The sequence below is a fragment of the Toxorhynchites rutilus genome, chromosome 2 (genome assembly GCF_029784135.1).
Source record: "Toxorhynchites rutilus septentrionalis strain SRP chromosome 2, ASM2978413v1, whole genome shotgun sequence".
NCBI classification, from domain to species: domain Eukaryota; kingdom Metazoa; phylum Arthropoda; class Insecta; order Diptera; family Culicidae; genus Toxorhynchites; species Toxorhynchites rutilus.
The window spans coordinates 344,731,208-344,758,883 of NC_073745.1; the positions used below are offsets into that span (position 1 = coordinate 344,731,208).

At 39.2% G+C, this 27,676-nt stretch overlaps 2 protein-coding genes across 4 annotated transcripts in view; one reads left to right on the forward strand and one right to left on the reverse strand.

Moving 5' to 3' along the window:
• LOC129769666 (pancreatic triacylglycerol lipase-like) overlaps positions 1–23,097 on the forward strand; it is a 57,357-nt gene extending 34,260 nt beyond the window's left edge. For all 3 annotated transcript variants that reach the window (XM_055772074.1, XM_055772077.1, XM_055772075.1), the window contains exons 3-7: positions 1,537–1,679; positions 12,583–13,458; positions 13,526–13,741; positions 21,873–22,206; positions 22,265–23,097. In XM_055772074.1, coding sequence (XP_055628049.1) covers positions 1,550–1,679; positions 12,583–13,458; positions 13,526–13,741; positions 21,873–22,206; positions 22,265–22,379 — 1,671 coding nt within the window. In that variant the 5' untranslated portion in view covers positions 1,537–1,549 and the 3' untranslated portion in view covers positions 22,380–23,097. The remainder of the gene's footprint in view (positions 1–1,536; positions 1,680–12,582; positions 13,459–13,525; positions 13,742–21,872; positions 22,207–22,264) is intronic.
• LOC129769667 (serine/threonine-protein kinase Nek7-like) lies at positions 23,045–24,166 on the reverse strand. The gene is made up of 2 exons (XM_055772078.1): positions 23,986–24,166; positions 23,045–23,926 (listed from the first exon to the last, which is right to left on the reverse strand). Exons 1-2 carry the CDS (start codon positions 24,054–24,056, stop codon positions 23,146–23,148), a joined length of 852 nt encoding a protein of 283 aa, XP_055628053.1. The 5' UTR covers positions 24,057–24,166; the 3' UTR covers positions 23,045–23,145.
• Between the last annotated feature and the right edge of the window lie 3,510 nt (positions 24,167–27,676).

Below are 27,676 nucleotides of genomic sequence, written 5' to 3' on the forward strand. Positions count from 1 at the left end.
GCGTATTCTGGAGCTTGCCACTCCAGAGTACATTTAAGGCGTGTAATTCGGCATAGAAATCTCAAACAAGTATTACTAATAAAAATGAGGCAAGTAATGCTACGTTGAGAAGGCAAAAGTTCCACTGGAACGTTAGAGCCATCCAAGAAGAAGAAAACCACCTGATGGTGACGTTAGTTTGTTCCCGCACAATATGCAAATCAGCCATCGTTTTGACTCGCTGATCGAGCAAACGAGCACATTCACCTGTTGATGTACAGCGTTATAAATAAGTTTATAAATGACAATTTTATGTAACTGTGTCATTTGAGATTAGGATTTATTTCTATACTTTTGATGGGAGATTTACTTGAAATTACTTGGTAAGCAAGCGACGAACCCCATCACACAAAGCCCGGTGATTTGACAATCGTTATATAACGATTGTAAGTCGAACCATTCAGTGCAGAAACAGGTGCCTTGTGTCATTGGTAAGAATGGTTCGATGTCACTAGACACCTGGTAAAGCACGAAGACTATCGCGGGTTTGCGTAGTTTCTCGTTGAAAACTGCTGAATTGGCGTGAGTTGATGCTAGCTGTTTAGCGCTCCATTGAATTCAAATAACATTCTTATTGATTGCAGAGTACAGGGGAAATAATTGCACATCATTGCGAAACAATAAATATCTAATAACCCACATGAATGACATTCATTGTGTTATTAAATTGTGAGCTATAATTATGGCATGTCGTAGAAACTTGTCGTTATTACTTTATGTTTTAATTTATTCTTAGCAAACACATCATATGTTTGAGTTCGATGTCTGTTAAATGGAATTCGTTTTGTTCTAGTCAAAACCCACCATGCCTAAAAGTTCTAGAAAAAATATCCTTGAACATGAAATTTCCAGATTCATCTGCGGCAGTGTTGCCATGTCAACACATTTTCATTAGTTGGGCTTGTTCGAGGTCCAAAACCTTTCACCTACAACATCGAGTGTCATTCATGGTGCACTTGCATATTCTAGGGCGTTAGGACGTTACTTTAGTAGCTGACACTGTAGATGTGATGTAGATGAAACGAGTGTTGATTCCGGAAAGTGCGCAAAACAACAACATTAATCGACCCTACACAAATTATGTTACTTTCGCAGAGTATGTTTATTTCCCTCTTTTACTATACCACATGAACAGGTTTAATTATTTATTACTTCCTTCCATGTTTCCATGCCGGACGATCGAACACGAAATTTGTTGTGCAGGTTCACAAAAAGATCGACATGACAGTAACGAGCATTTCATTGGAACATGCGGTTATTCCTGTGTTGTTTTTTTTCGTTTCCCCATTTCGCAGTTCAAATAATTTTCGTACCGGTCCACTGGATAAAACCAGTATACTTGAACACTCGTCTAGATAACCATGTATGATTGATTCCATTTTAATAACCAGCACCAATTGTAGAATCATTGGCTTATTGTTCGTCCACTTATGCATAATAAATTCGCTGAGTATCCGCTCATACTAAATTTCATTCTACCATCTAATTCAATTCCAGACACGCCACAACGATGTTGGGCTACCTCGCTTCATCATTGTTAGTTATAAGCACCATCTACTCGATTGATCCCTGTAGCGCCGGTCCGCTCGATGCACTGAGCTGGGCCCGGATGGACAACATCAATCTGCCATGGTTGCCATGTAAGTGATGGATTAAATAACAGCTGTTTATATTTCGTCACTTTTCACGCTTTACTCTATGATAGATCTTAGAACTACCTTGCTTCATCTTCTTATATATAAAACAAAGGTTTTTTCTTCGTACGTAGGACTTGTCATCACAAGAGTGGAGGCGATCTGGCGTAGTGGTAACATTCATACCTCTCACGCTAATGGTCACGAGTTCAATTCTCACTTCCGACATTCTTCCAAAAATGGAAGTTATGTGACGAACCAGCCAAATGTGTTAAAAGTCACTATAATACAGATAAAAAAAATCATCACAAGAGAACGGAAGGTCAGATTTGAGTCGTCTTTATATCGTTGTGTTCGTCTCCACCCAAATTGGAATAATACAATGTTCAATGTATTGTATTATTATATTGAAGATCAATGGGAATATTCGAAAAATCATATTGCGCATTTGTTCTGAAATGAAAAGTTTGTCCAATTGGATTTAATTTCTGCAACTGAAATGAAGGCTAATGACATTGAGCTTTGTGATCCGTTATTGTGAAAATAATTATGAAATTTCGGGAGTAATATGCACATCAGAAAGCGCTTCATTCATCCAGTAGTTGCAAAACATATTTTCATATTTTCAGAGAAAAATTAAAACACCAAAAATTTTACCCTTCTCTACGAGACAAATTTTGCTCTAAATCTAGTACACTAAAAATAATAACTTGAAAAAGATACATAATACTAAAACCAATTCGATTTGAGTTCGAATTTTCTCGCATCGAGTTACTCGTTTGGATTGGTGAACAAAATATGGTGTCGTCATTATTTGGATTCAATATGAAGTGTACATGGAAGAAACAAAACAATGCTGAAAAATCTCACGGCTATTGATTTTATGAGCCAAATTTCTCATGGAATCTCGTAACTGATTGTTTTTTAATAGATGACAATTGTTTTGTGACTTACTTGTTATTGACGTCACGATATGAAAGGTAGCTATGGCAGTGCATGCTATCACGCACACTACGCTAGCTATCTCATACCATCTGCTCCACCTAACATTCCTGCTCATGGCATTCAACTGGAAATCCAGAATCACTTTTAATTTTATGCGCCATCCTAGTAGTTGGTTTTGTAATGTTTCGGCAACAGTTTGATTTGAAAGAGTTTCAGTGATGAAAATTTCGTTACCATTCCGCCCAATGTTGTGCATAATGTGCAAAACAATGAATCGGATACCAACTTTAAAAATCCAACTATCAGGAAAGGGGGTCTCGGATTCCGATGTCGCCCGGAGATATCGTCTATGAGAGGATTCGTATCAGAAGACATACAAATTGGATGCTGAAGCAGACTTTAGTCGCCGAGGCCATCTACACACTAGGCAACCTAAGTTGGAAACCAAATTAACGAATATCGCAAAAAAGTTGAGAGCATGTGTAATCCAATGGGAGCAAACACACTAGGCAACTGGCAACTTAGGTCGAACCAACTATTTCGATTCAACCTGTCTAGTTGCGCACGATGTGTATCGGCAACGTTTTCGTTCAATTGCTATTGACGTTTCGATTTCTGCGTTCGTTGAGTTTCAATATTTGCCAGGGGAATAACAAAACAGTGTTAACAATATCGGCACAGTTCACAGAAACACGAACGCAAATGCAAATCCTCCTGGAGTATTGTACGGAGAGACTACTGGACTGCTCAAGAAGGTGTACAAAATTAGAAATTGCTGGTCCCCAAGACCTTGTGCAGACCAGTTTCCGCTGGAAGTGATTTTTCGAAATTCACTGCGATTATTGACGTCTATTGTTATGAGCGAGCCTAGCTGAATATGCCGCCTTTAGCTCGATTAGCAAATATTAATGTTTCACATATTGTCCACTTTTTCCAGGTAACTTCGTCCTAGGAGACTAAATAATTGAACCTGACCTTACTTCTACATAATAATCACATAATTTCGCAAAATTCCGATTCATATGAGGTGTAACACTTTTGAAAAAAATGTATTCGGGAACACCAGATGTACAGATTTTTCTCTTATAGTTCAAATTGCATTTTAAGGCTGCCCACTTTGACTCCATTTTAGAGTTTAAAATGTATCGCATACCTTCAATTTGATGACATTTTCAAAACCAAGTGATTTTTTTCTTTTCGCTCGTATTAGGAAAAATGCCAAGAAAACAAATCAAAATTCGCTCTTCCTATGTAGTTAAAGAAATGACATCTCGATTAGCAATTATGCAGTTTATGATGACGGAATAAAACGAGTTCATCACGTTTGAGTTGCCTCAATGTGCAGAGCTGAGCTGGAGATCCGATTGATGGCGATGTCATTAGACAACAGCAACATAGATTGCGGTTGCCTAATGTGTAGACGGCCTAAGACTCGCGCTTGAAAGTTGTTCAGGAAAACTATGAAACATGTGAAGTTACATTTTCGTTCTCTTCCAGACCAAAAGTTCTAAAAGGCAACAGTTTAATGAGATGTTCCGTAATATCGTGTCAGTAGAGCAGATTTCATCAAAATGGACCTCAACCCACTCAATTGCCCCCGAATCGACCCACTTGAAAAATATAGAGCAATGTTTTTTGTACTGAATTTATTTTCAACTGGCTCAGCAACATAAGTTATCAATGAACCGTGTTTCTGAGTAGTGGAAAGCCTCTGTGAATAGAACAATGGAAATGTTCTTTCTCAAAAAGGCATTAAAACCCTATCATCTTTTCAAAAAAAAGTTACAATATAAATTATTATATAACAAATTGTAACAATGCATTATTTGACTGTTCTTGTTATGGATTTTTAATGGAGCAAACACCTCCTTGGAACTAAAGAACCAAACAGACGGATTGTGTACATCTGGATATTTTTGAGTTCTGAGGGGAGTAGTTGAAGAAGAAAAAAAAATTAATGAACATAGATCTTTTCAAAAAGTTGGAGATGCAAACAATAAAAAAATTAGAAAAAACCATACACATATTCATACTTGAAGGTGTATGGACTTTGAAAATCATAAATGAAGGCCTGTCATTTTGAAATTCAGAGCAAAGCCACACAATGTGATCAATGTAGTGGTTACCTATACCACAAATACAGAGGTTACTATCACTAATGTTTATTCGAAAAAGATCCGCATTTGAGAAACAATTATTGGACATGAGTCTGTGTTGAGATGGCAACCACTGCATCTTTGTTGCCCCACCTTTATTATATACACATGGTGTCTTTGGCTGATCTCCATTTTATGTCTCTTCATAAACTAATGGCGGGTTTAAATTAGGGAGATTTATAGCTATAGATGGATTTATTCACGTGAAAATAGGTGTAAACGAGTGAGAATAAATATGATACACTTATTCGAGGTATATATATAACTTGAATAAATTCAGCATATGTAAACGCTTGTGAATTTCTCACTGGTGAGAAATCACTAAAGTTGGATGCAGTTCTACTTCAGGTGAATAAATTCACCTAAGATATGAATATATTCATTATAAAAGTTCACGTTAGTGTAAACGGTTGATGCGATTTCTATAAATCTCATAATATTTCTTCACATGAATATATCAATAGTCTAAACTCACCCTAACAAGTGAGAATAAAGTCACACATTTATCGCTAGTAGTAAATCTTGTTTTAAATCGTTTTGTGATTCTCCTGGTCCTGGAAATCCACTTTAGGTTATGGGCCCAGGTCGTTTAGGAAGTGCGGGAACCAATTAAAGTGTTACGATGATGGAGGAAGTGCATAACGATCGATATCAATTGGCTTTGTTCGACGGAAGCAATTATGCGGCGTGGAAATTCCGTCAGCTGCATCGAACGGAATCTGGCTGACATTGCAGAGATTAAAGAGGAAGCCAATGATAGTGCTGCAGTGAAGCAACAGAAAGAAGCAGCTCGTAAAGACAGATCAAGCAAGAGAGGAAGTGTAAATCGCTACTTATATCAAGGATCCAGCTGGAATACGTACAGGACAAACGTACACCCAAGGAGGTTTGGGACGCGCTGAAAAGAGTGTTCGAGCGGAAGAGCATTGCCAGTCGAATGCATATCAAACTATCGTGATACAGGTGCGGAAATGGATAACCTTGATGCAGTATGCCATTTGTTACTGACACTTGGACCGAATTTTGCTACTGTCGTTGTTTTCGTGCGGTCATATACGAAAAGATTTTGAGTTGTGGCACCGTCGGTTTGACCACAGTGAAGTGATCGTGTGTGGACCCTGTGTCGAAGGAAAACAAACGAGACAACCGTTTTCGTCGGGGAATGGAAAACGTTCGTCGCGTGTACTCAAGCTGGTGCATTCGGACGTATATGGCCCTGTAACGCCGGTAGGGCTGTGCAGATCGAAATATTGTCTAACCTTTATCGATGACTGGAGCCATTTTTGCGTTGTGTACTTAATGGAGTCAAAGGATGAAGTGTTGGAATGTTTCATGGCGTACGAGGCAATGGTGGCGGCCAAGTTCGAAAGGCGGATTTCCCGCTTGAGAAGTGTCAACGATGGCGAATACAGTGGAAAACGTTTTAGGCGATACTGCAGGTCAAAAGGGATCCAACAAGAATTCACTGTGCCGTATACTCCGGAGCAAAAGGGCGTGAGCGAGCGAATGAATCGTACTCTTATAGAAAAAGCGAGAGCGATGCTACAGGATTCTGGGATAAGTAAGACATTCTGGGGTCAGGCGGCCCAGACGGCCGCGTATTCGGTCAACAGAAGTCCGACCAGTGCGTTAGATTCGAACAAAACTCCGTTCGAATTATGGGAGTCGCGAAAGCCGAATATTTCGAAAATTCGAGTTTTTGGGTGCCGAGTGTTTACTCACATTCCGAAGGAACTGCGAAAGAAATTGGATCCGAAGTCGTGGCAAGGTTTATTTGTTGGTTACTCTCCGAATGGCTATAGGATATGGGATCCGAAAAAAGAAGAAATCGTCGTTGCTCGTGACGTGGTGTTTGTGGAAACTGGAACACCATCGAATGCTATTGATAGGGCAAACTATGAGGACAATTTGCTGTCTATACCTCGAAATACTGATGAATCGGATGACCAGTATGCGGATGAGGATAATTCTGATGAAGAATACGGAAGCTTTTTGGAAGATTCGACTGTGGAAGATCCGAATGTGGAAGCAGATCTGAATCAGGAGGCAGAAGCGATTCGAGATTCGAGGTCGAATACGCGGGGTTCGCATTGAGTGCTATGAATTTTATTGATAACATTCCGAGCACGATTGCTGAGCTGCGGAAGCGCGATGACTGGGATCGTTGGAAGAAAGCGATTGAAGATGAGATGGACTCGTTGAGACGTAACAACACCTGGACGCTGACGTGCCTTCCTGAGGGCCGAACTGCGATTGCCTGTAAATGGGTCTTTCGATTTAAGCATGGAAGTGGCGGAGCTGGTGACCGGTACAAAGCTAGACTCGTGGCAAAGGGCTTTACGCAGAAAAGAGGGTTCGACTACAACGAGACGTACTCTCCATTAGCGAGGCTGGATACCCTTCGAGTTGTTTTGGCATTTGGCATGGATGTGAAGACTGCGTTCATGAACACTAAACTAGACGAGGAAATATTTATGACTCAACCAGATGGGTTTGAGCAGGGGAAAGACCTTGTTTGTCGTTTGAACCGTTCCATTTATGGTTTAAAGCAAGCGTCCAGAACGTGGAATGAACGATTTCACTTTTTCATCGTGAAGCAAGGTTTGTATACACGAGGTGAAGGAAAGAACAGAGTCATCGTAGTACTCTACGTAGATGACATCTTATTGGCCAGTTCATCTCTGAAGGAGTTGGAAGCCGTAAAGAAAAGTTTTTCGAAGGAAATCGGAATGACAGATGTAGGTGAGGTAAAACAGTTTTTTGGGAATAACTGTGGAGCGAATGCTTCGTTACGTCAAGGAGACCCTGGATGTCGGATTGATTTTTCGGGTTGACGAGCGGTCGCCAATTTTGGAAGCATACTCGGATGCTGATTGGGCCAACGATTTGGTTGATCGTCGTTCCGTAACTGGTTGCATATTTAAGTTATACGGTTGCACTGTTAACTGGATAACAAGAAAGCAAAAAACCGTTTCATTATCGTCAACGGAAGCTGAGTTATCAGCTTTGTGCACAGCAGCTTGTCACACGATGTGGATGATACGATTGCTTCAGGATCTTGGCTTGAGAATCGATGATTCTATAACAGTACATGAAGACAATCAGTCTACTATTCGGATTGCAGAAGATTGTCATGACCACGGCAGACTCAAGCATGTCGATACGAAGTACCACTTTCTGAACGAATTGATACAGCAGGGCGTGCTTAAAATCAAATTTGTCGGAACATCGGACAGGCTGATATATGACAAAGGGACTTCCGTCGTCCCCTTTCAAGCATTTACGTTCGTTGCTGGGACTTGGTCGATGCTGTGATTGAGCAGGGGTGGTGAGATGGCAACCACTGCATCTTTGTCGCCCCACCTTTATTGTATACACATGGTGTCTTTGGCTGCTCTCCATTTTATGTCACTTCAAAAACTAACACGTGAGAATAAAGTCACACTTTTATCGCTAGTAGTAAATCTCGTTTTAAATCGTTTTGTGTTTCTCCTGGTCCATCCGAAACCCACTTTAGTCTACACACTAGTATCATGTTCTGTACCCTTTAAACCATGATTTGAGGGAAATTCTAGGAATGATAAAATATAACCACCGATCTAGATAATCACTAGCATTCTAACTTTTCTGATAATATTCAAGTGCACGTCCACGAGAATGTCTCTCATTAGGATAAACTGAAAACTATTTAATTATGGAGAAAACCCATTTAGATGAACTGAATCGAACGAACCTTTGATAGCTAGCAACACTGTTGCCATATGTTGCTTATGCAGCCCATGATGTTATTTGTTGATGAAAGCAGCGCAAGGCAGTCATTTTTCTAAGTAGGGGAAAGTCGGGAAAGACGGACAGGGTAGGAAAGACGGACACCCCTGTATAATTGATAAATTACATTTTAATTTTAAATTTTAATGATACAAACTTGCAATACAGTGTATCAATACCTTTGACACTTACTGCGTACACCAAGCTGACTTTTTGTTAAAATTATAAATAAAAACAAAAAAGTAATCAGCTCGACGTAAATTTCTGCAGAAAAAATTTCTGGTTCTCATTGACATCGAGTAATTTTTTGGGTATTTTTCGTTACGTGAATGTTTTACCATCACTTCTCTTCCTGTTTATCGAATCAACGGTGAAGTTTTCTAATTTTTACTCCAGAAATATTGACGAAAATGAAATACTAATCAAGTCGGGTAAGACGAACACTCCACCGACATACACTGAAGTCGCTTTTTACGCGGTTTTATTTTACGCGGATTTTTTGCGGTTTTTGGAATTCACGCGAATTTCGAAAGCCTAGCCTTTTTGTTAGATCATTTTTAAGGCATATTTGAAAACCTCAAAAACTTATCGAGTACATAAACTTGAATTTTCAGTTAGTGTCCATCTTTCCCATCGCAGGTGTCCATCTTTCCCGCCAAGTGTCCGTCTTTCCCGACTCAATCTTATTTTTTCATGGATGCCGGACAAATTCATTTTTCAAAATATCTGCCTCAAAGACAAATTTTATTATAAAAAGAGACCTTTTATTATAAACCTGCAATAAGGGTAGTGATAAATGCATTGTTCCTGGAAGTGTTTTTCACACAGTTAGATTATCCAAAATACAAACCTCGTTCGATTGAACTCAACTTACGTATCATTCTAATCGATTCTTCGCTGATGTGCTCAAGGCAGCTTCACCTCAGGTATCCGAGGTTCACAAAATCGATTCTCTGTTTTATCAGAGGATGATGAATCGGATACTACTTTCGATCCAATAATCGCGGGAAGAGCCAGGAAGAGAAAAAATACTTTCTCCTCCAATCCTTCTAAAAAGAGGATTAATCTCTAACAAACCAGAAGCTTTTTCTTATTATTCTGCTCCTTCCAAGAATCCTAGTTGAGGATCCTCTAACTATGACATTCATTTCCCTGAATTGTCAAGTCATTCCAAATTTGCATCTCAATCGGTTCCTAAACCCCAATTCAATGAATCTTTGATATTTTCGGAATTTCAGATTGATTAAAATGTTTCATCTCTGCTTGACTACCCATTATCAGTTAAATAGCTGAACAAATGGTTTCAAAGTGTTTATTGAATGAGTCAGGGAAATCCACTATTTTACAGTGGGATTGCGAAAGTTTTCCACTTAAATTTGGCTCTATCAAACAAATGCTCCATTTTTTTAATTGTGATGTGTTTGCTCTTTCTAAGACATGACTTTGCTCGGACAATGTGTTAAAGCTCCATGATTTCAATATTATTCGTTTAGACGGCTATGATTCCTAAGGAGGAGTTTTCATAGGTATTAAAAAATGTAACCCTTTTTAGTCACAGGAGTCGAAATTCATGTGTGTCAGGCACGACGAGATTTGTGCATTGCTTCAATACATATTCCACCAAGAACAATGCTCAATTATCGAAACCTTGAGAATATAATTGAACTTCCACCGCATCTAATTTTGGGAGATTTCAACCCACATAGCATTGGTTGGGGTGAGTATAATGATGTTCAAAGAACTAATTTTTTTTATGATATATGCAATGACTTTAACATGACAATTTAGATAAAATTATTCTGAATCGTCTGGAACTATAAATATTGAGACTCCGTTTAGTATGGCTGATTTTTCTCTTGTACTACTGTCATGCAACAACTTGGCTCCGGGGTCAGATGGGATCAAATTCATCTTGTTGAAAAACCCTGCTGATAATACGAAGAAACGTTTCTTAAAGTTGTTCAATGTTTTTTGATGGGCAGAACATTTTTCCACATGAGTGGCAACGGATTAAAGTTATAGCTATTCTGAATCCTGGTAAACCTGCGTCCAATTGTAATTTTTATAGATCAAGAGAAATGTTCTCTTACGTTCGCAAATTATTAGAGAAAATGATTCTCTATCGTTTAGAAAGCTGGATAGAATCTAATAACCTTCGCAGTTCGGGTTTCGTAAAGGCAAAGGGTCTTCACAAATTTAAGTCACTCTTAAAAGTTTCCCTTTGGGATGGAAGAATACCACGCAACGTTTTTTTCAAAGCGCTCTGAACATCCGGGTATTGTTTTATAAGGGAAGGATTTATAGGAAGAACACTCTCGGTATGTAGATTCTGTGAGGAATTACATTGGAACTACATCTGAACTAAAGGTATAGAGTCACTATTGGCCGAAGGAAAAATATTGATTTATAGAATAAGATTTTTACATCAGCATTGAGGATTCCTTTATTTCCATTCAAGAAAAAACAATAAACAAAAATGACAGAGGAGAGACTACAGATAATGCATATAAAACAATGCATCTTCCCGAACTATAAGGAACTTCATAACGATATCCATTTAGATTAGATTCAATTTTTTGATAAGACAATCTGACGGTTTCTAACTATGCACATGTCAGGTTCGGAATGACATTAGTTCATCTGTTTTTGTTTTTCGTATATTTTAGCAATCATGGACTCGGGATGTAACGGAAATGAAAATATGGTGAATTAAAAAGACAATAATGTAAATTCATTCAGTGAATAATGAAAACACAAGTTGAAATGACAGACGAAAATCCATAATTGCAACTCGCTCGATGTTTGAATTTTTCAGCGTTACGCCCATGAGAAAGGGAAACCATGCGGAATAAATTAAACGGTAGCCGGTTAATTCCTTCAATTTAATCATTTGGCGTGGCGACCAGTGTCAATGGAAACTTCCATTGATTCCATCGGACAGGTCAATTATTTTTCTGCACAACCAATTGGCTTCTGATGAATTGTTTTGGGACACATGCCAAAATTGTAGGAAATTATTATACCCTTTTATATGTTCATACTGATCCTTCATTTGTGGGCCGAATGTCCTGAAAATTTTATGAGTACAACCTTAATAAAAAAAAATTACAATTATATCGAAATGGATGCGATTTAACTCAACGCATTTTTTTCAAAGGTACAAGTGGTTGATTTATACAATTGACGTGAGTATTGGATGGTCGGGTTCCAATGGAATCGATAAAAGTTGCTTTTACCAGTGCCTGATTGATGAAAAGTGTACCAATTAATACTAGAAAAGGACTCGGTCTAAACTTGCAAACTTAATAGGCGTGACTTAAGCGCCAATTCTTGACGACAATACATCATTATGGCGTGTTATATGAACTATGAGAAGAAAAATTAATTGCCTTAGTTCTCAAACTTGCCAAAATGAAAAGAAGATTGACTTTCTTTTATTGTCGGAGAATATAATTCGAATAGCAATGAATTAATCTTTAATGTTGAAATCCTCTTTGTTAATGCTCTTATTTAGGAGTAGATTTAAAGGTTATAGATTAATTCATAACATCTATTGTCTCGTTCACATGTTTGGGTAAATATTTATGTCGTAAACTTGTTTTCAGAAGCTCTCCAGTGCGACCGCAAAGGCTCGTTTGCTATTCGATTTTCTAGCGTTTTGACCTTGAGTGATTTCCAGTTTTCGGCAAAAATAAACAATACTTTCGCATGTCTTATTTCGTCTAACTTGGATAGCAGACATCAAGAAACAAAACAGTGGCTTTTTTGGCAACTAACATGCGCCGCAAACGTTCAATTTACATATTATATAAAGCCTGAACTTGGGGCCCGAACAATCAATCGAATAGCACGTTGAACTCGTCGACATTGGCACATCTCATTCAATCGTTTGTTCGGAAGGTGAAGGTGGAATGAAGAAGCTCTCAAGGTCAAGTTTGATGGGTTTTGTTCGAGCTCGGTTACATATCTAAAAGATAATATCGAACAAAAAACAAAATCACAGACGATCGCTAAAATTACATTTTCCTTCTTCTTCACAGATGAAAACATGACCCGCTGCTACGGGGAACTTGGCTGTCTCAACATCACCAAAGAATGGTACCATCTGATCTTCCGTCCTTTTAATGTATTTCCACTACCTAGGAGTGTAATCAATACTCGCTTCATTCTATACACTGAGAAAAACCCTACAGACGGCCAATTGCTTCAAGCTGAAGTGAAGGATACTATAATGAAAAGTAATATTCGCTCTGATTGGGCAACCAAATTCATCATCCATGGATTCATCGATACGCCGTTGTCTAACTGGGTGTCTGAGATGCGAGACGAACTCATAACCAGGGGTGGACTGAATGTTATTGTTGTAGATTGGGCGGGAGGCTCACTCCCACTGTACACGCAGGCCACGGCCAACACGAGACTGGTAGGGTTAGAGATAGCTTATCTAATCAAAAAATTGATGGAATACAAAGGAATAGAGCCTGAGGATGTTCATCTAATAGGACACTCTCTGGGAGCGCATACTGCCGGCTACGCGGCGGAGAGAATTCCAGGACTAGGGCGCATAACTGGACTCGATCCTGCTGAGCCTTATTTCCAGGGAATGGATCCAATTGTGCGACTAGATCCAACGGATGCCGGTCTGGTGGATGTCATTCATACAGATGGCCGAAGCGTATTTCGTTTAGAGATACCCGGTTACGGTATGTCTCACACTTGTGGCCATCTTGACTTCTATCCAAACAATGGCAAGGAGCAACCGGGATGTGCTCTGTCTCAGGAAGGAGCCGCAACAATTCCGCTTACACTGATCAAGGACGGCATCGAAGAAGCATCCCGTGTTTTGCTAGCTTGTAATCATATTAGAGCAATTAAATTATTTATCGATAGTATTAACGGCAAGTGTCCGTATGTAGGTGAGTTCCAAGAAAAATTTCGAGATAATGAATGGAATTATTACAATCAATATTATCACATTTGCAGCCCATCGTTGTCCATCCTACCAGCATTTCCTTAGTGGAAACTGTTTCAAGTGTACCGCCGGAAATTGTGCTCTAATGGGATACCATGCATCTCTCCCAATAACAACAACTAGACAGAATATCTCGGAGAATGATATTGCGGTCGGTTCGTCGATCCCAGTCGCTCCCCAACCTGGAAAGTACTTCCTAGCAACGGGACGTGATTTTCCCTTCTGTCGTAAGTATCTCATTCATTCATTCCGTTCTGAATTGTATCTTGGGCGCTTGAAGCATTTAATGCTGAAAACAGATTTAAACTTTATGCACAGGTATTATTTGGTTGTTATTTTTAGTAGATTAGTTCAATATTCTTCAATTAAGCTTTCTACTATGATACTTGATTGAAAACATCAAAATGTATCGAATAAGAATGTTTTTTCACGCTTGTACATTTTTCAGCATCTTAACTGCGAACACACGTTTTTTACTTGAGATTGGGAGCCATCTCGAACGCGCTCTCATTCATGTTGAACACCCGACTGGGAGCTGTTAATACTTCTAATTGATCTTTTGACGCCAGGTTTGTCACGACTTCGTCGAACCAAGATCGCACATTTGCTGCAACAACGATCCTTTTCTTCGAAATTTAATTAGCGGTACGGTTTGGAAATAGCAGGGTGTCTTTTAACAACCCTGCAACCCATTTTTTTGTCGGTGTTTCGTGGAGGAAAACATCATGTTCACCCAATCGCATTGCATATTGGTCGACACTGATTCTGAGGATTTTCTCGCACACGGAAAGCTCAGCTACAACCCTTTCCTCCACACAAGCAGCGATTTCTCCTTCTTCTGTTCCCGTCAGAACGGTTGGTATTCCGACTGGGCTTGTGTGTTACTTCTTCTATCAGTCGAAAAGAATACTTCTGGAAATGGCAGCAGCAGCACGGATGGATGATCCTGTTCGAATGGCATTCAAAGCGTCTTCAACATTGTTCTTATAGTATTCACACTTTGCATCCTGAACAAACCTGAAAACTCAAATTGTAGATTCATCAATTTCATTTGTCCGAAATGGGAATCGTAGAAAAAAAAATGGATTCAAATCCGGACATACAGGGTGCGTGACGAATGTTTGCAGTAAACGACATAGTTTAGAAAATTTACACTAGTTAGAGATATATGCGATGAATATTTTGTGGTTTTTTTTTTGTGAGAATTGTAAATTATTTCATTCAAAAAAATCGCCTCCCTTTTCGGTCACTTGATAGACGCTTCCGAAAACTTCCGCATGCACGTTTTACCATATTACGATTCATAGATGTCATCACATCCGTGATCTTAACTTTCAACAACCTAAGTGTGGTGTTGGGTGTTCTATTGATATCCCGCTGGACGACGCCCCACGCAAATAATCCAAAGGATTGATATCGGAATTGCTAGGGGAACAAACTTCCTTCTAAAACTCCGGAACATTTTCAGCAATCCAATTCTGCATTTTCTTGGCATTATGAGCAGGTGCTCTGTTTCGTTGGAAGATGAAATGACGGCCAGCAGTAACCTTCTTCATCCACGAGACACCTGCAGAACCTTCAAGTATACATCGGCTGTTACATTTAGTCCTTATTCAAAGAAATACGGAGGCATCACATCCCCCTCGCCGAAGACTACGCTTAAAACCATCGCATGGATCGGAAACTTCGTTGACATAACGATAGGAACCTGACTACGATCTGGTGCAAGCCACCTGTCATTCTTTCGATTCACCTTTTGATCTTGATTGAAGTTTTTTTTTATCAGAAAAAAGGAGTATAAGTTTAGTATGACGAGGATGCTTCAACCGACTTAGGTTTTTTTTTAGCTTTTTCCAATCGACGTGATATGGTCGCAGCGTTCATAAATTGACCTCTGCGTAGCGCATACGACTTATAGCCAAGGTTTTTGGCCATTACTCATTGGATTGAGAAGTCTGAATACCCGAATTCTCGAGCCATGGACCTCATTGCTAGATTCTTTTCAATCATTTTTTCTACTTTTTTTACATCCGTTCTCAGTTCAGCGGTAATGGAACGACACTTGTATTTCTTCCGGGTAGGTGCGTATGATAGTTTTTCCACTTTTTCAAGCCGTCTCTATATAATAAACTGTTCTATCCGACACTTTTGCCGACCGAACTATCTCCTTCACGTTTGTTCCGGCGCGCAATAAAACGACGACGGCTGACCGATTACTCTCTTGTTTCGACATATTTACGTTTACACAACACTGTTTGTTTACTGTTAAGCTAGGTAGTGCGGACTGAATCAAAACGGCTGTCAAAAAAGATCCGATTGAAATGTCAAAAAAGATCCAATGATCAGGAGTGTTATTTTTCTTATGATAATCAACACTATGAAAAAGTTATTGTTATCAAAGGCAAAAATAAATAAACTTATAAAATGAACGAACTACCTTTTTCCGTCAATTTTTGATTGACCATTGCATCTCTGAAAGAGCATCTTATATTGCAAGGTATCAGAACCTGACAGAGTATAAACAACCTACGAATAACGCTTAGTTCACTCCAAGATTTTAATGTGGGAGCAAAATTCGACATTGGTGAATTTCGATACGCACATACAAAGCAAAATAAAATGTTTTGGAGGCGTTTTTTTCTAACGTCGGTGAAAACAGCTTTGCTAGTGAAGCTAACCGAATGAAATCCGCTTAATTCTGATCCGCTAGTCCTGGTGTTGAATATAACGTTAAAGCAATCTGCGCTTCGTGTTGATGGACGTAATCTTCTGAGTCAACTACCGGCTTAATTGTGGAGAAGGCATTACGGTTTCTCACGAGGTTTCTTCTCCGGTCGAAATGTAACGATGTATTTGTAACCTGTAAATGTGTTTGAAAGGTTTGCTACACTTTTGGTGTAGCAATTGTAGCTTTCAATAATTGAAACATCGTACTTACTCCACAGATACAGGAACCCTTATTCGGAACTAGTTTGTCGTTTCCGCAAAAATCGACCCAGCACGTCTGTAAATACGTTTCCGAGAGTATACGATAAAAGCTAACGCGATCATTTTCACTCGTATTCGGGCAGCTTTTCACTGAGCATTTTGTTTTAATTTTTAATGTGCACTTTCCCTGATATAATATTTCTCCGAACGAAAAAATCACAGTCACATAAATACGAAGTCACAGTCACGTAAATGTTTACTCCTGCATTTTGAAAACATTCGATAAAAAGTGGAACGAAGAGTTGCCAGATGATTTTAAAAAAAATCTGTAAAAATATGTGAAAGTCTGTTAAAAATGTGGAAATGTCTGTAAAAGTGTGCGGATCTGTAGAAATGTCTTTTAACGTTAATTTCCATAGATTCATTGATATTTTGTACATCGCGATGCACGTAAAATTGTCTTTTGTATATTGCATATATACAGCCATTCCATGCCAAACCGATATAGTGGTTCTCAGATTTCGATGAAAAGTGGTAGTTTTGTTCTTTATCGCAAAACATTAGACCCGTGTTTTTTTATATTTTTTGGGATAACCATTTCCATTTTAGGGTGGTCCGAAAAATATTTTTCCCCACTTTTTCCCAAGACTGAGTTTTTTCAAAAATTCATAACTTCAGAACCACTGAGCCAGTTTAGATTATCGACATATCTAAATGAAGCCAATGAGCTTGCTTTTTATTAAAAAATATTGAACTTTTCCACCATTTTTATTTATATTTATAGATGGATAGAAGATATAGGAAAGCGTTTTTTTTGCCTGAAAATCCATTTCCACTTTCGAACAAAGTTCAACTTCGTTAGCACAAATATCTAATGGCCTAACAACGCTCATCATGATGTAATTTTAGGTCATATGGGAATTCAATTTTCCAAATTTTGCGACATTCCTTCAGAGTTTTCAGAAAATTGTCCGATTTTGCTCTCCACTATATTGATCTACGGGAAGAGACAAATACAACAAAATAAAGAAGGCTAAAATCGGGCCATCCCTTCTTCGGGTTTTTCGCTTACGAACAGATTTGGCTTTCCATTTTTATTTATATAGATAGATATAGACTAACAGTGCTAGGTTGAAGGGATGCTCATGAACTGGGATGAAACGATCTCCGTTATCGCTTGGATGTAGTCAATCTTAATATTGCTCAAAGATGTTCTGTTAGGGCTTTGAAAATCAACTCATTGTCGTTTGCTCAAAAGAGACCCCTCTAGGAGAGCCATTTTTAAGGAAATTAGCGACGCACACTTTGCCGTCCACACGTTTGCTAAAAAATGATTCGCTTGGCGCTAATTCGGTTTAGTTTTTGTCGCCGGCCGTTTTTGACATTATCGAGAAATTACAACATTTTAAGTTTTACCAATCTCATCGATAGTTCTCATAGGTTCTCGACTCTGTTCTCTTACTGTCATAAAATTTCGAAGTGTAGTATAGTATGTATAGTAAATGAATGCAATTTTTCATTCATCGTGAAGAATCGCATCGTCGGCCACTGAGCGATACTATGCTCACGACATCACTGTGGTGGGACCTATTTTGCGAACGTAACCACTGTGGTTACGCCGGACGACAAAGTGTTAATGAATGACTCAAAAAATAGGTCTAACGTCATGTGTATTGATATAAACTAAATATGAAAACTTTTTATGTATTAAAACTATGGAAAAATGTCATACGGTGAGTCAAATATATTTGATGTGATGAATAGAGCCTCTTATTTTTAATGAACCTGTGAAATATTGTTATATCCAAAAGGTCTGCAACAAAAATTAAAAGTATTTTACACATATGTCTGTAAATTTACAAACATATCTGTAAATCTGGCATCTCTGGTAGTATGAGAATTTATTGCAAGAAATCACTTGAAAAAATGCATGAATTTGCTTGAAAATGAAGTGAATTGAGTCCGCACCACTTAGCTGTTAAGTATAAGCTATCCAGTGCTGGCAGATATAACTGAATCTTGTTCCGCAAGCATGAGAAATTGCTATTTGAAATTTACTGCAAAAATTCGTCACGCACCCTGTATTTTTTTTGAAGAAAAATTTTACATTATAGTTGATTATATTCTATAGTCAACTGCGAAACACTTACCAATCAATAACAGTAAACTGATAACGATGAAGAAAACTAATGAAACACGAGAGAAATTGAAATATTAATGAACGGATAAATGCTACATACTCACACTGAGCGAACGTTAAGCACAAATGATAATGAGCAGTGCTGTTAAGGAGGCATTCCATCTTTTCGGCATGCTACAAGTCAATGATAAACAACAATGGATATGATACCTGCGCAATTTTTTATTTCGTTTCCACCTCAGCAATAAATGTTTCTATAGTGGTTCGACACACCTACCCCCTCTCTAAGGGGAAGGGGGCTGCCATACAAATCAAACACAAACTTCTGCATAACTCGAGAACTAATCAAGCAAATGGAGCCAAATTTGGGATGTAAAGGTTTTGGGTACGAGAAATGTTTCTATGATGGTATGACACCCCTCCTTCCACTAGAATGGAGAGGGGATCCCATAAAAATATCTCACATATTTCAACCGAACATATTCCAACCAAACATGACGATTGAAACTTTTCGGAAAACTCTTAAGGAAAATGGGAAAATTCTAAAAATTCAATTCGCATATGTTCTATAATTCCATAGTGACAAGGGTTGTTAGTCCATTTGATGTTTGCGCTAACGAAATTGATCTTTGTTGGAAAGTGGAAATGGATTTTCATGTGATCAAACCCACTCCTATATCTTCTTCTATCTTCATAAATCAAAATGAATCGCTGAATATGTTGATAAGACCAAAACTCAAGATTGGAATTGTCCGATTTATGACTGTCTTTATTCTATCATATTTTCTGTATCAAACATTTATTCCATGTAACGGAGAAACATGTTATTTGCAAGTGGTTGAAAAATCTTGAATGGAAATTGTGTCTGAAAAGACGGGTGGGTAATGTCGGGGACATAACCGGAGTGACGTAGGACTATACAAAGGGGACAGCTTTTGCTAAATATATATTTTAAATATATTGTTTTATTTTCTTCTCCTACGTGAATACCTACCTATGTACCTGAAAAATGGATTAGTTTACTGTTTACTCTTTATGAACATGTTGGGGGTTCTAAAAAGAACCTTTTGTGTTGTGTTTTTGCTTTTTTTTTACAAACTTTCTCAATTTTTTCTCACTATCTCATAGTTGATTCTTGATTTTTTTTCTGAAGGCTTTGTACTTATTAATTGTTCAATGCCGGGCATCTTTTGGCGTATGCACATATCGTACAATCAAAATGATGGCTGTGATAGGGAATGCATAGGTGGTCATCAGCTCATTCACTATCATATATTTCACTATTGAGCACATTACCGTACCCTCAACTGTGGTTTCGGAGACGAATGAATTGTAAGATTTGTATCTCCGCAAACAAAGTAAATAGAAATGAAAAAGAACTGAGCTATAAGCGTTCTGAAAAACCAACAGTAAATAAACACAGGATTAAAGTCCTTCAAAAGCAGCAGGAAATACATAGCTCATCATGTTGCTCCTTAGTTATGTTTCTATACAATGCAGATGTAACGTCAGTCAATTTTCAACATCAGTTATCAACCAAAGAAAGCAGTTCTTGGTACCGAGAAAATTTGTTAATGCCATCCTGCATACAATGTGTTGTAATTTGAAGCCGCTTTTAATTCGGAAACCATGCATGGGTTTGTGAAAACTGAATGATCAATTTAAAAGACCCCAAACCAATAAGTTCAAGAACAAGCATAAACAAAATAAATCAGTTTATATTATATGTCATATTATGTCACTTTAGAATGCATTGGTATTGTGAAAAAGTTTTAATAACTCTTCTTTGGAAGGTTTAATGGCCCTGAAAAGCGCCGTGTTTTACGGTGGCTGGTTTTGCCACCAAAACAGTCAGTATAAACAAACTTTTTCCTTCTTCTACCTGCTGCCGTTTTGCGATTGCGTTTGCCACTCGCTGAAACTAGTTGTTGCCCCTGAACCGAATGTGCTCTGTTCTGTAGGCGGATTTTCTTATTGTCGTGAGCAGCTTTGCCAGCTAACTCGATCACTTCGGCGGCCGAAACTATATAACGGCGGCTAGGTGGACTGGTGCACTGGTACTAACGCGCTCGGCCTAGCTACCCTTGCGGGGAACTCCAGATCAACACGGTTGGAGCGGGATTTTGCCTTTCCCTTCACTTTTCCTCCTTTACCATGTCCAGACATGGCTGCTTGGGTTGGTTTGTTGATGTGTTGTGATGCGAACCGATGTGGTGTACGGTTTGAATGAGAATGATCGTTACGGAAGGAAGGAAGGAAGGTCTTGTATTATAGAGACTTTAAACTTTTGCAGTTCATTCGTCTCTAGCCTTGAGAAAGGCCCTTTGAAAACTCTACTCTACTCTACTCCAGCACTACCACCTCCGCCCTCTTGCCTTGAGAAAGGCACTCGATCCCTCGCCGTCCAGCTCGTTCAGCAACGATGTTGTCCAGTCGGTGTCCACACAAAGAATGATCGTTACGGCAGCGGAGCGGGGATTTTTAAGCTGACTGGCTGGCTCGAGAATTACGCATGTGTGAGACTGCGACCAATGTTTCGTTCGTTTTTTTCTTTTTCCTTTCCAATCGTGCTTCATTCTATTTCGTGCTGCTCTGGTTGCCCGTTTTGGTCGGTACGATTTGAGGAGCACAAAATGGACCAATCAAAAATGGGCACATAGTGCATTTTGACAATGCTTAATATTTCACAATTATTCAATTATTTATCTCAAGAAAAATGAAATATTATTCGTTATGATAGATGCGTAGATATATTTCCTATCAATTGATGCAAAAACCATTGCGATCTATTGAGAAATGCTCGAGTTATAAGCGTTCCAAATCTTGCATTTTTTCCTACTTGTTCAGTGCCTAGATTTCCATTTCACCCCCTATATCTTCCGGTTAGACGTAGTCATACGTCAAAATAATCTGATATTATAATGACGTGTTTTGGTAGAAGTACTAGGAATTTTATATTAAAAGGTAATTTTAGAGGGTCGATTAGAAGATCAACCAATGAACAGTTTACGATTAGACTCATGAACGTGCGCTTAGTAAAAAGACGTGAATGTTTGAAGGTATTGATAACAAAAGATACGAAGTTTGCCGGGTCAGCTAGTTCTAGTGAAACCAAGATTTTACTCTAAACAACCAATCGTGATATTAATTTTATACTTATATCATCAGGGCATTAACCATTTCAAGAAATTATTACAAAGTGTCCGAAATATGATTCAGAACGGTACTGATTTGTGCGAAATGTTCATATCATTTTTATCATGTTTTTTTTTACAATATTTCCATTCCAGAGCGCCATTATCGATTTACCATCGAGCTGGCAAAGCCAAAATCAGCGGAACCATGGGTTCAGGGTCATCTGACAGCCGGAATCTTTTCCGAACGAGGTGCGATCCGCAGTATTGACCTTACACCTAAAGGAACGGCGCGTTTTGAGCATGGCACAGTGTACCAGGTGGTTGTGACAAATCCACACGATCTTGGAGATCGGATTCGAAAGGTGGAACTGTCCTGGACACATGATATGAATGTACTGGAGCCAACAACCCTCTGTCTTCTTTGGTGCAATAATCATCTTTATGTCAAATCGATCCAAGTAGAAACAATGCAGATGCCATCTAGAGAGTGAGTTCCGTTTTGCGAAACCTATGCTGGCTTGTGATAATTTGGATATTTTTTGTAGGAAACGTAACACAGAGTACACCAACAAACTATGCGCACAGAAGCGCGAATTTGCCGACATTTCCAGCCGAGGAACCTATTCATTCTACGACAATTGCAAAAGATACAATTCTTAATAGTAACGTCTACAGTTCGTGTTGCGAAGGCTTAAATGTTGAAAACGAATATATTCCCATTGTGGCGACGAGTAGCAAGAGAGATTATAAATATTGTTCTTACTATACAACGACGTCTAACCAATGTTAAGTTTCACTGTCATTGTTCCGACAGTTATGTGTTGATATAAAGCTGTATGAAATAGAAGTATTATATGTGATTATAATAGTTTAATGGAACATGTACGCATCCAGGCTATTATTTTAGGAGTTGAATGCGAGGATAAAAAATTGAGTCGTTCAAAAAATTGAATGAAATGAAATGATGGAAGATGTTAGTAAAATTTTATACTGTTACCTTGTTCCCTACGATTATATCCAATGGTACAAATTTACCTAATGTGTAACAACTTAGAAATGAAACTTTTCGCGTGCTTTTAGTATACTATAACGATGATTGTTTATGCATTAGATTATTTCTATGAAATTAATTGACTTTCTAATTTGACTTGAAAAGTTTGCCTATTGTTATGGTTAAATTTTCAAACATCTGTCATTCAAAAACCATTCTGTCGTTAGATAAATATCGAATAATTCTAAATCATTCCACAATCCCATACACTATTGGAAGTGACTTAGTCCACTAAGAAATGTGATAATTCTTTGAATAAAAATGTTTGCTTTATTCTTACTTATTCTACTCATTTTTTATTGTCCAATATAAAAATAAAATGTTCAAGTTGACCAAAAAGATATTTTTTCGAAACTCCTCAGAAATACGCCGGTTTTATAACTCTCGTTCCATTAATCGAATCACGCAATTATCCTTTAAAATTTTCTCAAGCGTCCAGCGCTTTTTTGGATCCACCTGAATCATCATTTCACAAAGTTTTTGCATTTCCTCACGATATCCTTTTGTTTTACAATCTATTTGAGGCATGATAAACTTTTTCTTTCCTTCTGCGGTTATATCAAGCATACCATCCACGAGAGGATGCTCTAATGTGGAGAGCTCAAAGAATATAATCCCAAGCGGCCACACATCGCTTTTATAATCATAGTTTTTTCCACTAGCTATTTCCGGTGCCATATACAATGGTGTCCCAACGATCGTCATATTGAACTCTTCCTCCAAACAAATGTTAGTGCAAATTTTTGCTATTCCAAAATCAGCCAGTTTCAAGCGATTATCCGCATCGATCAACACATTCTCCGGCTTCAAATCCCTGTGGATAACCTTGCGTTGATGTAAGTATTGCAACGCTTCGGCCATGTCCATAAATTTCACCATGACAACACGTTGTGGCAGAAAAGTCTCTTGTTCCTTGCGTCTACGGAGAAAGTCAGCCAAGTTACCTCGTTCTGCAAACTCTGTTATCATATTCCAAGAGTCGCTGGTTTGGAAAAATCCGAAATACCGTAAAATTCGGGGATGATTAATTTGAGATAAAATTGTGTGTTCCTTGAGCACGGTTTTATAGGCGTAATCTGGGCTGTTGTAAGGAATTGATTTTATCACAATTCTACGATTGCGCTTATCCTTCTTATTACGATACAATCGAACAGTGCTACATGTGAAAATAATCATATTGACGTTGTGGTATATAACGACAAATATACGACTTACCCCCCATAACAGCCTGCGCCCAGAAATGTTTCAAATTCCATTGAGTTCAGATCCACGCTTATATTCATCATGTACTTTTCCTAATAGCACAAAAACATACAAAATAACAGAAAACTAGACAGAATTCACATTGAGTTTATTGTTCTTATGAATTTATTATGACCGGCCTCATAAAGTCGACTTTGTTTGTCATTTTCGAGCGACATTGTTCGGAAAAGGGAATTTCATTTTTCACATAGAGATATTGACGAATTTAAGTTGGATTTACAATCAGATGGCGTAGCGAGTAAAATGAGGATGTTTTGTTTTTTTGGTATGAAATTCGTTCAAATTTTCTAGAAAAATCAGAATTTATATTCAAATTTTCCGGTTCCATGTATACTTTCCACGCTGAAAAGGTTAGAAAATCAACATTTTACAATGTGCTATGTATATTACGAGGAATGGCTTGTTATAAGTATTGTAACTTTATTTTTTTTCAACTAAGTAAACGATGAATAGGGTGTTTTGCGCTAAAAATACTGCAAATCCTTCTCGTATCGGCCCCTACATAATCAATGATATCCGCCAGTTTGATATGATATCGATTTCATCGCGATTATCCATAGTATCAATAACCGGTATGCATTATCAAACTTAAAATTTTCGAAGATTATCTATGACTTTGGTCAAATCGCGTGTTGAAACCACCGTAAATATACAGAACTCCAACTTTCTTACCATATACTGACGACATTCAATGGCTGAAATGAACCTAAATTGAAATAAAATGAATAATCACCACCGAATATTGCTTTTCAGTGCGTAAAATAAACAAACACCCTCACTTTTGTGGTTCTGAGCTCTAATGTAGATGTCGCATGAGCTGATTCAGCTTTGACGCATTGACGTTATATTCATAACCAGATGGCGCAGCTAGTAAAAACTTTTAGTTTGAATCTCCTAGGAAAATCTAAATGTTTCTTTGAATTTCCCTGTTACAAGTATTCTTTCTACGCTGAAAAGCATAGGTAATAGTATTATTACATTGTTTAATTCATAAAATATAAATAATGAATTGGTATAGGTGTTTGCCATTTTAGGCTGACCAAATAGTTCATTATTGAAATTGGGACACGCAAGCCAAAAAGAAACATTACTAATTGAAACGGCGAATTTCGTCCCGCCCAAAACTTTATTTTGAATGAATAAATTTGAGTTTCATTCACTTTTCTTTTTGAGTTTTTTGAGTTAAATCCCAGAACAATTCAATGATTGAACTATATATATTGGATTAAACGACTGAACTTTGTTTTTTTTATTATTCTTTATTTGAGAGGTTTTCAGCCTCCAGGGCTGGTTCGCCTCTTTATCGACGGCATTGCCGCAAGGTTTCGTTGGGAACAGATTGCACATAAAATTATCACATAAAAATTGGACGTAAAAATTCAACACATATAAATCCTTTTGCGAGACATGACTTAACAAAGAACTTGCTACTTGCTTGTTGGACCAGATGGCATGGATGTCCTCGGACCATGGCTCCAGGCCAGTGGAGAGGAAGCCGTGCCGTTGAAGATGCCGACGTGTTCTTATTCCCCTTCATCGTGGAGGGGAAGGAACAAGGATCTTCTTGACTGATCCATTGTTCAGACACTAGATCTTAAAAAATAGTTCGGCATCTTTTAGGTAGCAGACAAGCGCTGCTACTCTTGCTGGATCGTCCTTCAAGATGTCTCTTACACTCCCACTGATTCCATGCAGGTTTCGCAGATCATCGAATTTCGGGCAGCCACACAAGAAGTGCTCGAAGGAGTTGTGGATTTGGCAGAGGTCGCAGAGTAGATGGAAGGGTCCTCTATTGAATCCGTGTGAGACCGAGCAGTGACCGGTCCTCAATCTGGACAGGATTCGTTGTTCTCTCATTCCTTTAACATCGTCAAACCTGACAATCGTGCCCTTGACTTTTCTGAGGAACTGCCCCCTCTCTGCAAACCACCTTTCGGTCCAAAAGGTGCGGAAAGAGTTGGTGATCCACAACTTCACATCGTCAAGCGGCACATCCCGAGTGAAGAACGGTCTGGTGTGACCGATTCCGGCAAACTGGTCGGCCGCTTCATTCCCTGCGATGCCGTTGTGTCCGGGGACCCACATGAGCACAGTGTCGGGCAATATGTTCTTCCTGATGGCCTGTACCCATGGATGTTTGGACCTGGTCGCACCGATGGCATCAATGGCGCTTACCGAATCGGAGACGACCAACAACGGCTTGGAAGATGATGTTGTAGTTGCCTCGAAGATGCCGGCCACTCCGGCCGAGAAGACCTGGCAGATGTCCGCGAGTTTCTTGCTGGAAATCAGACTATTATTATTATCGCTTACCCCAAATCCAACTCCCGATGGTCCTTTTGAGCCGTCCGAGTATCTGATCTCGTGGAGACGGTATTTTTCTGCTATGATGGCCTTGAAATATTCTAGCAGACCGATCGAGCTTGCCCTGGCTCGAAAGTTGTCCCTAATACCGTTCTCGACGAGAACAGTTGGGAACCTCCAGTCGTTCGCACCAAACCAGAATTGTTTTGCCACTGGGGGGAGGTTGGCGTGCGCCACCCGCTGCAGGATCGTGTTGCTAAGGGCGGTCAGGTGGGTCTCCCCTCTACCGCTGGTTTTCGACAAGAAACTGGCAGTCCTGGCTACGATCGCCGAGTCTATAATCAGATCGAAAGGAGACCGGAGACAGTCCGTAGTGCTTTGTTGTAGATCGGTGCCCGAGATTTTGGGAGCTTGTCTCCAGCCAAACACGTCAGTTCAAGGCCATAAGTGAGGCGGCTGCTGATGATGGCTTTGGCCACCCGTAGCCGAATATTTCTGTTGTTGCTCCGGTGCGGTTTGGAAATGGTTTTCAGAAGGTTCAACCGGGTGGCACAGCTCTTCTTAACTTCCTCGAAATGGCGGAGGAAGTTAAGTTTGTGGTCAACAAACACTCCAAGGATCTTTAGCGTTTTTCGGCGGGGAATGTTGTTCTTGTATAGCTGGACCCTGGAGTTGGGACCCTGATGTCTATCGCTGCAAATCACCATATGGCCGCTCTTCTGCGCTGAAAGTCTAAATCCTCTCTCGGCCGCTCACCGGCCGATGGCATTGGTAGCTGCCTGTATCCTGATGCGTGGAATCCTATGTGTGTCACCCACTGCCATCAGAAGAATGTCGTCCGCGTAGACAAACACGAAGACTCCCCCAGACAGGACCTGGAACAGGCTATTCATGGCGACGAGAAAGAGGGTGACGGCAAGAACAGAACTTTGAGGTACACCTGTTTCCTCGTGGAAAGCTCGGGAACTGATGTTACCAATTTTGACCTCAAAGGTTCGGCGTGTGGCGAAGTTCTTGATGAAGTGCAGTAATTTTCCGTCAACGCCCCAATCTGCCAGAGTTCTCAGCACTAACGGGATCCATGTTCTGTTGTATGCCTTTTCTAGGTGCTACCATCTCCGTGTGCTAACGGTTCCTGTTGGCTTCGGCTATCACGTCTCCGAGGGTCGCGAAGTAATTGTTGGTGCCCATACCCGGTCGGAAGGCGAACTGTCGATAGTCCAATTTCCTATTTTCGGTTAGAAAGGTGACCAGGCGTCTATTCGCCATTCTTGGATCTTGGATGAACAGGAGGTTAAGGAAATTGAACGGTAGCCTTTCACGTTGTTGCTGCTTTGAC